Genomic DNA, 12,181 nt, shown 5'->3' on the forward strand with positions numbered 1-12,181 from the left:
ATATAGTTAAGCAAACATATTATGTCACAATATTTCGATTCAAATTTTCATTCGGAGTTATACCCCCTGCAAAGCATGCCCTGAGTAGGATATTAATGGCATTATGAGCAATGAATAAAGATTCAGATTTCACCTACACTTATGTAGGAATACTGCTGGATTTTTTAACCTACCCACCATAGACATTCAAATTAATAAACTTGCCTTAACATAAAATCTGGGTATCATTTCAACGAGCTGGAGGTAAATCACGTGACTATCTCTTTGGCACCAGGAAGGTTCGAGAATGCTTCGAATAAACTATGATATCATTATGAAATAACCTGACCATGCATAGAAAAGTAAGTTGGCTAAAGTAAGGCAAAGGTTTGCAGAACTGCCCATTGTGTGACTTTTCTGCGCAGGATCTGAATTTTCGTTCTTATAGGAATCACCTGGGGCAGCTATGCCAAAATTCAGTGAGGTCGGTAAATTTAACACACTAAATAGTTTAACAAAATATTAAATTTTGGAAACAAGCCCGAACTTTTTTTTACCCGATTTGGGTAAATAGTTAAGTTTTTTATGGAGTCAGAAATTTGTGCGCCATTGTAAAAGGGACTAGTAATTCGTAAGATTTTATTTTCATGGACCGAATGGTGATATTACAATGCGAGTTGCTTGTAAACTGTCAGATTCATTCATCTGTCAGAGATACGCAGCCTCCCGCACTCCGCGCAGTTGGTTTGTTTCCCTTTCCCTGATTGGCTTGTCTATTAATTTAGATGACTAATGTCTATGCTACCCACACATTCGTAGACTTCGCTATTGGGACAGAAATTTAACATAGAAAACCTTAAGTTGCTTGTTTACAGTCTTTACTGACCAGTTCTTCAACAATTTATTAGGGATATCAAATTGTAAAGTCAGCTATATATTTATGTTGTGAAATTGAAAATATTCTTGTATTGCAAAATGCTGACTTTCATAACTTGTTCAGCAAATACTAGTAAGTAACTATTATAACTTCTACTTACTAATCGTCGCCTCAGTACTTAATTGTCCAAACGACCAATTGACAAATTGTTCAATTTCCATTATAAAACTAAAAAAAAATAAACCAAAAGCGATAATTAGTCACTTTACTGAGAATTACTTAAGCGGATGTAAACTTTACCTTTAGTAAATACATAGCTTTATCTTAAACACCTATTATATTGTTTCATTGAAGTAAAGAGAGAAAACCTCCTCTCATGTAAAATTATCTAATTAATGGTCGTTTGAACAATTAAGCACTTGCGTGTACTAAATATGGCGTAGTTTGGACAAGCAGAGAATATAACATTTCCTAACGTTGTACGAGCACATTATATACATCATTATGTACATATTATGATGGTACACATGGATGTATTTGTTAAGTGCGTTGTTAAGTAAACATTTGCCATGTGATTGTGTTTTATGGCATTCAGCATGATAATATTGAGACAGGTGAAATAATAAATAATACAAGTAGGCACTTTTATTTTGTTTAACACATTTATTAATTTCACAAGAAATGATAAACATATAATTTGTTAGTTAAAAATCATCAAACCAAAACCGTATTATTAAAAATGTTTAAAAAAAAGAACATATTATTTACCAGGACAACCTAGACCGTATTAAAATCCTATAAGATATTTAATTTTACAAATTATATAAAGTAAGACTAAGAATCTTATAGACATATAGTACGATCCTACAAGCTGTTTTCCCACAAAAAGAAAGCATCTCAACGCCATAATCAAAACTAACTTAAACAAACACATTTTATTTGCAATACAATCATTAAATCATTTGTTAAATCAAAATAAACCACGGACAAAAAAATTAGAACAATAGTGATGGGATTTTAGTGACAAGAAAAAGCACGAACAATAAAGAAGGCATTTCACAGCCATATAAGATAAATTTATCTGATAAGTAGGTACTTTATTCATAACCAAGAACTTTCTCAAGGTAATTTTTTTTTAATATCAATATTAAGTAGTCCTTGAGTGTATAAATTCCTTGCAATACGTCATTAATGACGTGTTATCATTGAAATTGGCATTGAACACAAACAACATTCACTTTTGAATATTAATATATCGTTCTAGTTTGCAGAATCAAAATGAGAAGTCAACGTACAAATAATACCTTTATTGTTCAACTCAAGGCGACTGAATAATATGTAGATAAATATGTAATATCTTACTAGTAAATATGTAAAATCTTACTAGTAATAGATTTGGTGGGGAACGATTGCAACAAAAAATGATAATACTATTTAATATGTATGTGTAAGAGGTTATTTGATGAGATATGGTGTCTCGATTGGCTGTCTCGTGGGATTACAACTTGGCATGCGGGGTGGCTGTCCTAGCGGCTAATTGTCAGGAGGAGTCAAACCTGAAATTTAATAAAATACATTTATAAAGTGTATAAATCATAGCAGAAGAAGTCGGGGACGCCTGACGAAGACATGGCACAATCAAGTGCTATATCAAATACTTAAGTCGGGCTATGTCAAGAGTATGTATGGCAGGCAGATTACGGTACCCATGAATTTTATGTTATATATTTGTATTGATTTTTTATTGTTTAGTTATTGTTGGCTGCCAGCTAATTGGCATGGCAAGTGGTATGACTGTTGTGGTTTGTCTGTTGTTGTATGTCTGTTGTTGTATGTCTGTTGTTGCATTAAATTATTTACCATATAGTCAGGGCTTGATATGAACCATAAAAGAAATATATTAACAGAAAAAAAAATAGTGAAAACCATAAAATAAATCATTGTGTACATGCATTACAAGAACTTTAGTAGACAAAACCATGCGAGCCAGAATATCTTCTCGCTCACACATATTAGGCAACCTTTTCTACAAACGGAAGTCATCATAGATCTCCTATTGGACACGCAGCCCATAAATCATCTAATCAGTGGCCAGTTCTCTGCCACCTACCGAAGGATGTACCGTGGACGGCCTATAAAAGCAGGTGCATGGCCTTGAACTAACAGATATCCATATCAAGCCCTAGGCTCAATACCCGATACTGATAGCGAGATGTGTCGTCCCTTTCAGCAAAGTCGAAGAGTACTTAGAAGATTTTTGTCTTTCGAATATAGTCCGAGTTAACGCGCTGTGTTGCCTGTCTCGTGAGCGTACTTATATTGTTTAATATATAACTATTTACTATTTATTATTTTTTTCTTACTTTTCCTACTTGTCTATACTCCGAACTCACTCTTATAATTGATTATAACTAATAAAACCATTATAATACTTATTTTAAAACAATATTTTCTTTTTAAATTTTTTTTCCAAAATGATTAGTTAAGCATATTAAACAAGCAACTATTGAAACATATTCATGAAAGAAAAGTGTATATAACATGCAAAACAATTTGTTCACTTTAAAAAATATAATGACAGGTGTGTGAACGATATTGCCAATATTAACGCATATAATAAGCGAAAGATAATGCAATCAGTCGACAATCAAGATAGATATCAAAATATTAAAAACAAATGACATCTTTGAACATTTATTGTAAAGATTTACATCCTACGTAAAAGAGAAACCAGTAAACAAACAAATCAAAAAATTACTTACCTCATATTCATGGAATTAGAATTGCCCGTCTCCAGGTTATACCCCAGGGTCTTGTAGTACGCAATGAGACTATCCTTGCAGTCCAAGGACATCTTGTAGCAGCCCATCGTCTCTGCCAGCAGAGAAACGGTCACTACAATCCTGCAAAAACGCAAGCACATGGTTCAACATTCACATAAAATTAATATGCAGTCACTCCTTGAGACCTATAAAGTAATTTTAGTCCCGGGTCGATAGATCATTTTACACAAGTCACTGGCAAAGTGATCGGGTCAAAAGAATCAAAAATGGCATAGATAGATCGATGCGCATATGCCGTGTTGGCGTAAACTATAGATGTATAAATTGTGTATACTTAGAAATGACTGAATTGGACTGTCATTGAAATTCAGGCTGGAACTGCAATGACCGCCTGATCCAGATTTCAGTAATCTGCCACATGTATTTCCCTTTCGCGAATGAGATTCGAGACGCGAGATGCTCGCTGACAACTCATTGAACAAAGGACCGAATCATTTTTGGAAAAAAAGACACAATCGGTCGTTGGTGGTTCGTAATTGAGCAAAGTGATTGGGTCGATCGCAATCAACCCAGGACCAAGTAATGTTAATTAACGTAAAAGGGAGGGTATAGAACCCATATCCTCGCGACTCAAATCTACTTCATATTTGTATGGTGAAGGAGATCATGGTGACGAGAGATGCTGAAAATTTTCAGCCATTCAATATCATCCTACATTGTACGTATTCATGTACCCCTGGAGAACTGGCGGAGTTAACATTCTTACATAATGTGCTCTGTGGATTCAACTTGTCCACACACAATGCAGAATCCTTAAGTTTCCCGTTGTGGAAGTTATTTACAAGAATATCATAGATATATCACAACAAAGCATCAAAGTAAAAACAGTAAATAACTTACAACTTTCCAAGCTGCTTTCCTCTATATGTATTATTTACAACTACATCTTCTAATCTTCCTCGCTGTAAAGAAAAATAAAATGTATTATTTATCACGTAAAATCCAAAATACTTAAATTAACCCACTTGATTCTGTGCAGAGGAGGGCGATTTCACTGATAATCCATTGAAATATGTAGATCATTTGCCATTTATGTGGAGAAGAAACCTAGGTATTCTGAGTCTGTTTTGCAGGTATTAAATCGGAGCCCTAGCAGCATTGATCTACTGCACACTGGTGGGTGGAATAACGGCACAACAGTCATTCATAGTTGATGTCAGCAGAATGTTAATGAACCATTCTGATATTGCCAACCAAATATTGGTGTTTTTTTCCATTAAAGAAATATCTACTTTAACCCTACTGCATCTGAGGGGGTAGTGCACAACCCCAAATGAGAGTTTTGTTTGATATCTCTTGTTGTTTTTTACATCATATAATATCACATAATTTAGTTAATCCTATAAAAACTATTCAGTAATTGATGTGCAATTAAAAAAAAATTACTACGTTACTGTCAAATAATATGTATCAGAAGTGCAGAAGTAAAAAGTATATTTTTCTGGAATGGGCTACAATAATATGTATTTGAGTTACGCCTGATTTTGTACTATCTCTTTTAGCCGTTTGCATAGCTTAATGATTGACCGATGGGTGAATATGGGCGATGTCCGGTTAAAACGGTGGATATAAAATATATAAGTAGTAACTAATATCTGATAGTTACTGGAAAAGGCAAAAGTAATATTAAGAGACGGTGCGTATATACGGGGGACCCTAGTGAGCCCCAAATACGTAATTTTTACCTTCAGATATGTAATGGTTAAAAAAAATTCATCAATATCACAATACCTTTCAGTAATTTCAAATCAGTATACAAATGTACCGGCTATGATATCTAAAATTTTTAAATAAAAGATTACATTTTTATTTTCCTGATAAATAACAGCAACTTTACGTCATATTTAACAAAGTATTTTTTTTCCATTCAGCGCAGATAAATTATTTAAATCACAGTAATCTTAATAACTAATACCACGCCATATGATATGTTATCGGGTTGTGATGCATGGTTTCATTTCAATCGTATTTATGTATTTGTTATCAAAGATTATGTTTAAATCAAAGAGAGATAAAAAAAATTCTTATTGAAATCAATAGATATAATCTATGACGGAAGGACCTGTAAGTATCAAATCAAAAAGATAACTTTTCAGAAAGCCACCATGTTTAAGTGTGGGAATGATTTGGACCTGAATAATGAATTTAGTACCTATTTATAAATGCTATTAATAAAGACAAGAAATGCCATACAGGGAGTGACACAAGTCTGAAGAAAATACTCTTAAATTTCATATACCGAACTGTGTTTCACTGTTGTTTTGAATTTCAAATGGATGGCGATATAATAAGTGTAAGAGAGACAGAGCGCATTCCAAAAATCAGTGGCAACGTTGGATTCCATTCAAACTATGTATATGGAAGGAATTTCTAGGGTTTTTATTTATTCAATGACTAGCTGTACACCGCCAAGCGTTGCTGTGGCTCAGTTTGTCTGTGTAGATAGAGAAACAATAGCGCGTTTTACTTTTACATCCAAGAAACCATGTTTTTACCTGTCACATGTGATATTATATAATATAGGTTTATAAAAACACACACATATTCGAATGCAACATCATAATCTTAAAGCAATCAATGAAGAACTTTCGGAGATTTAAGATTTTGAACATACGAACAATTTTATTTATATAGATAGTATTTATCTGCTCAATCAATAAACAAAGTAATATTATAAACTATTGAAAAACTCTACAAATTTAATAATATTTATGCAAATACATTACAGAACCAAGATGCAAACCTCATTTCCAGCTTATCTTTTACTCCAATATCAGCATTAAATAGTACACTAACTTCATCATTAAATCATTGAAATAATTTTCAGAATTTCATGTAATTGTATGTTACAGGTAATAAACTACACACTATTAGTACAATTTTTTTTAAATTTGACTATAATTCTCTGAGAAGAGATCTTTACAGAATGATCTTTGCTATACACCATATAGGTAAATTATTTTGTTAGAAAAGGGCTTAATTTAATCTACTAAAAACGTATATAATATAGTTCATATTCAAGTATTGTGAAAGTTCTATTCAAGTTCTGTTATTATCCAAATACTGTGAAACAACCGGCCCATGATGAATCAATAACATAACTTGAATAGAACTTTGAAATTTGATGAAATGTTCAAATTCTGAGAAACAACCCGTACTTAATAATAATAATGCTAAGTACTCCTAAATCATTAAAAAGTCATAGTATAAAGAATTGTCGCTAAAGACTAGTACGAACTTACTCGATCAAGTAAAACCGACAAGTAAGAACGAGGGCTCAAGGCGATGTCCACACATACGGGTTCACTCGACAAGATTGGCTCGACGTTTAGTATATGCCGAGCAGTTTGAGCCACAGCATGGCCACTACTAACTTAATTGATGTAATTACACACGATTCCTACTCGATATCGAGTAAAACGTTAAGTAGGAACAAATGTGCATACTAAGCTCGAGGGACAGGAAATGATTATTACCAGGGCACAATTGTGGATAAACTTCTGCTCAATGGCAAGGGTTGCGCTGCCAATGATTTTCTTAGATCTCGTATCCTCAATTACTGTTACAAAATAACCTCCAGAATGCTGCATAAAGTGGAACCGGTCTGTAAAAAAACACTCAAATTAACATCTTCATGTTATATAACAATGATCAAAGTTTTAATTAATTTGGACTTCAATTATTGGTAGAGTTGGAATAAGATTTGATAATGTTAGCTTTCAAAATAAATTAGTCCATGAATATCGATGGCCCCCCCCTGAGTTTGTGTATTTAGGAAGTATGTTTACGAGAGATGGGAAGGCTGACAGAGATATTGAAAGAAGGGTAAGTGCAGGTAATTCCGTTAATGGAGGACTGAACGCCGTTGGCGCTAACAAAAAAATTGTCCAAAGAAGCGAAGTTAGCAGTCCACAGCGGAGTGCTGGTACCTACCCTGATGTATGGAAGTGAGGCATGGAACTGGCAACGAAATGATGAAAGTAGATTAAATGCTGTTGAAATGAGATCTCTGAGGCGTATGTGTGGTAAAACCATGTTTGATCGTGTGAGGAATGTGGAGATCTGCAAAGAGTGCAAGGCTGATGTAAGCGTAATGAGTAAGATTAAGAAAGGGACGCTTAGATGGTTTGGGCATGTAGAGCGAATGAGCGAAGATAGGAGTGTAAGGAGGATATATGATGCAAATGCGAATGGTAGCAGAAGTCGGGGACGCCCGAGGAAGACATGGCACGATCAAGTGAATCAGATACTCGAGTCGGGCCATGTCAAGAGTCAGAATAATAGAAGAGTATGTATGAGACGATGTATGAATGTGAATGAGGCAAGAAGTTTGTGCCAAGACCGAGTTGTTTGGCAGTTCGTCCTCTCTGCCTACCCCTGCGGGGAAACGGTGTGTTGGTTAGTTAGTTAGTTAGTTATATCGATGGCTTCTGCCAGTGCATCTACAAAAATGAAACTTTCCAGGAGAGCAGTTTAAAATACGAAATGTTACAACTTTTTATACAATCAACCAAGCGATTTTATATTTTCAGTACACACTTTATGTCGGGTTATATGTTTTTAAATGTTAAATATCAAATTAATTGTATTTTAAGAAAAAGTCTAGTTGTTTCTTGTAACCATCATAAACTATTGATAAATTGAATATTTAGCCCCCTGTGTGAAAAAAACATCCTGTATTCTGGCCAACAGACTGTCAACAGAATGTTGCTCACATATATGCCGCAATAGCACCCTCAGCGGAACGCCGAACAAACATTTAACTTGACATGCACGTTTTTATGTTGTGATTTATTCAAAAAGTATGCAGATGACCACTTTTACGTTACACCTCACAAGAGCGCCCCTATCTGCACATTTTAAAAAGACAGGGGGGACATTCTCGGATAGTGTTGTGAGGCGGATTAATGGTAGGGGCTGTAGAAAGGGATTTAAAGTGGGTCTTGAAGAGGCCTAGATTATATGAAGGATGAAAATCAGATGCCGGTAGATCGTTTCACATGTGAGCCGGCTTACACACAAGCAAGTCGAAGAAACGACCCATTCACATCAATTAAAATTCCTGCAGAACACATTCAGCACGCCTAAATTGCATCTGTGCATTAGAATTTGCAAGCAGTCTGTTAATAATGGATCGTCAATCTGTCGGACTGCCCTCTTTTGCATTATTATTGATTTTAGATGCTTAATGCGTCACCAACTTTAAGGAACTCAAATTTTGAGCCATCATTTGTGGGCACAAATATATTTTTTTTTAAATTCCTGGAGATGTGGGTTAAAGAACAAGGCCTTAGAATATAAATACATGCACATTGCGAAAAAGACTCTGAATGTGTTTTAGGACAGTTCCTGTATTGATTCCTAGTTGATGCTACTGGGTAGTGTCGAGCCATAGTCAGTACATGATTCGATGAGTTTGTTTATATTAGTCTAATTATATTTTAAGTCAAGAACATTTTTTAAATTTATAATATTATTTTTGCAACATTTCTTGTACATAATTATGACAGCGTATTTTATACAGCGTCAACCTTGAAAAAAAAATTAAGTTTTGTAGTGCTTATTGTTATGCATTGTACTTAAAAATAAAAATAAAAATATGAACTCTAAAATATGAGAAAATTTATCTTGTTTAAGTTTGTGTTAACAACTTTGTCGTAAGATCAGCCGTTGAGGAATTATTTTGAAAACAACATTTTTTAGCACCTTTAAAACAAAATGTTGACCTTAGCGACGGTCATCCGAGGTCAAAAACTAAAAAAATTTTTGAAGATGCCAACCTTTACAATATGAAATATCTTTTAGACCACAGGGCAGGGCAAAAATCAAACTATTAATACATACGTGATAAAAGATTTACATATATATTGAAAACTAATCACTTTAACGTGAATTAAAAGTTATGTACACAAAGTAATTGGGTTTTCAATACAATGCTTGTGTCCTGAATGGTACGGTAAGGTGAGTTAAATTTTATTAAAAAATCTTAAAACATTAAAAGCTAGAAAATAAATTATTCAAATTACCGTCAAACTGCTGCCGCGTACAGTTTCCTACGCTCGTAAGTTGGCTAAGTAACTCTAAGAATCCCTTATCGTAGTCTCCTCGCTGGAGGGGGCGCACCACCATCCAGGTCTCTCCGGGATCCTGGGCACTGATGGGCGGGCTGAACTTGGTGGGGCTGCGGGCAAAGTCCACCTTCTGCAGCATGGAAGGCGGGTAAAGGTACTCTTCTGAACTGGCCACCTGGAATAATATGTACAAGTCAAAAGAGCCCAATTACAACAGATGCACTCCGTTGTCCATCCTGTTGAAGTGTGAAATGGATGAAGACACTAATCAAATTCAAATTAATTGAATTATAACATTCGAAATTGATTTTACAAGTCAAAAGAACCCAAGTATCTAAAACAGTTTCACCGTCGACCCTACTGCATTAGAAAACGTACGAAAAAGCCAATCAAATTCAAATGAATGTAATTATGTTTAAATTTGTGAGCTAATTCAGATGCACGGCATTATCAACCCTCAGTACAGAAAGTATGAAAAATTAAATTTCGCAAGTAAAAAGATCCCAATTGTGAGGTGAGCTATTTTGTCATTGTCGACCCTACTACAGTATGAAACATTAAAAAACGTTAATCAAATTCTTCAAGATTTAAATTACGACAGATTGCCGAAATAATTTCAACGAACAATTTTTTATAATTATTAGAGTTTTCAAACCTATCCATTTTCTTTGCAAAATTACTGACGAAAACTGTTTTTCAACAGTTTTCCGAAAATGTCTCGGTTTTATTTTGCATTGTTCATAAACGACGCATCGGAGTTCTTAGCGGCAGAACCATACAACACTACCCTTGATGATGGACGCTATTCTTTGGAAGATTATGAGTATTATAATTATATGTACTTACATTTGATTTTAAAAATAGCTTCGCTATTTGAATGTTGTCCTTTTCATAAGCAGTGCTACATTTTTTGTTTGATTAATATTAATATAATGTGTCTTGTATTTATATTATTTTTTAATGATAAATAAGTCGAGGTTTTTAATGCATAGCACAAAGATAACAAATTATTATAAGCAATAATTAGTCACTTGAAATATCCATACAAATTGAAAATATCAGAGTAAAAATAAATGTCGCCGACGGGAAATGAACCCGCACTTTCTGATGTCCGGTCAGATGCTCTGGACCACTGAGCTACATCGGCTTATTTCCAACCCGCCAAATAATTCAATATGTACTAGTACTTCAATCAACAATTACTGCTTATTATATTTTTTCACCTATCTGCGGCATTTTTTTTTACTCGGGAGATATTTTCAATTTGTATGAATATTTCAAACGACTAATTATTGCTTATAATAAATTGTATTTTTATAATGTCATTGAATAAAAGAGAGTTTGTAAACTAACAGGTATTGACATTATCGTTGCAGTGAAATATATTTCTAGTTTGTGATTTACCAGTAACAATGGTGTTATCTTGCAAAAAGTCATATAAATCACTTGTCATATCTAATTACCTAAGTAAATATTAAAGCGAAAGATTATTTTAATTATTTAATCTAGTTAGTTATCAGTTTTTTTTAAACAGTTAATTAGCTATAATATTCACAGAGGAAGTAACAAATGCTTCAATTGCTTACTTATCTTTAATCCTCATTAAATACTGATTTGAATTTTGATAAGTTATCAAATATTATTTCAAATACTATGTATTTCAAATTTTGGCAAAGATAACCTGTTTTAAAATAATGGTGTATAGTGTGGCTTGAAAAGTGAAAGGAGTCAATCAGCCAAAACCACAACATAATAAAATGTTAACTTTTATACCATTCAAAATGTATATAAGCTTAAGAAACAAGTCATAAAATTACAGAAAACGCTTTGCACTGTTTGAACTGTTACAGGTGTTTAAAAAACGGCGAATTTCAAAATTTACATCGAAATCTAAAAAATATTAGCCGAAAACTTTAGGTCAACAATTTAAACATTGAGTATTTCATAGTAAATTTCTAAATTATGCAATAAATTAAGGGTATAATTAATTATAAAACATATGTGCATTCGCACAATGCATTGTCATATTTAAATCCATAGACTTTGTTGGTTATTTGTGTAAATACGACACGTTCATAAATAGCATGTTCCACATCATTGAAAATTTGTACATTTTCAATTTAAATAAAATTCTAAAATAAATAAAACAGAATTCTTACCCCGTTAGCGTTGGGAGCCCCCATCGTCGTAGAATAGACTATCAATTGACGTGTTACAATGCACTAAACTAATTTACCATCTCCTAGAAACCTGGCATTGAAATCTCGCGGCTCACTGGTTAGAATAGGAAGTTGTTATCATTATCATTAACATTTTTGAGAACCACTTGAACAACTTTCACCTGTCAAAACAGTTTTTAACTCTAAAAGGCTACTCAGTGAAAAATTGTCAGCACTGGATTTAGTGAACAG

General features: G+C 33.6%; 1 protein-coding gene across 1 annotated transcript; it reads right to left on the reverse strand.

The window, feature by feature from the left end:
* Positions 1–1,499: 1,499 nt before the first annotated feature.
* Positions 1,500–12,132, reverse strand: Gnpnat (glucosamine 6-phosphate N-acetyltransferase). Its single transcript, XM_089641145.1, has 6 exons — positions 11,930–12,132; positions 9,726–9,945; positions 7,176–7,303; positions 4,540–4,601; positions 3,619–3,759; positions 1,500–2,412 (listed from the first exon to the last, which is right to left on the reverse strand). Exons 1-6 carry the CDS (start codon positions 11,951–11,953, stop codon positions 2,397–2,399), a joined length of 591 nt encoding a protein of 196 aa, XP_089497271.1. The 5' UTR covers positions 11,954–12,132; the 3' UTR covers positions 1,500–2,396.
* Positions 12,133–12,181: the final 49 nt, after the last annotated feature.

The sequence above is a fragment of the Hesperophylax consimilis genome, chromosome 16, assembly GCF_061612785.1.
Source record: "Hesperophylax consimilis isolate HC1 chromosome 16, BYU_Hcon_1.0, whole genome shotgun sequence".
NCBI lineage: Eukaryota > Metazoa > Arthropoda > Insecta > Trichoptera > Limnephilidae > Hesperophylax > Hesperophylax consimilis.

Coding starts and splice junctions, on each gene's coding strand:
- Gnpnat (XM_089641145.1), bottom strand. CDS start 11,953: ATGGGGGCTCCCAACGCTAACGGG. Junction 7,304..9,725: donor TACGCGGCAGCAGTTTGACG/GTAATTTGAATA, acceptor GTTTTTTTACAG/ACCGGTTCCACTTTATGCAG. Junction 3,760..4,539: donor GGAAAGCAGCTTGGAAAGTT/GTAAGTTATTTA, acceptor GCGTTTTTGCAG/GATTGTAGTGACCGTTTCTC.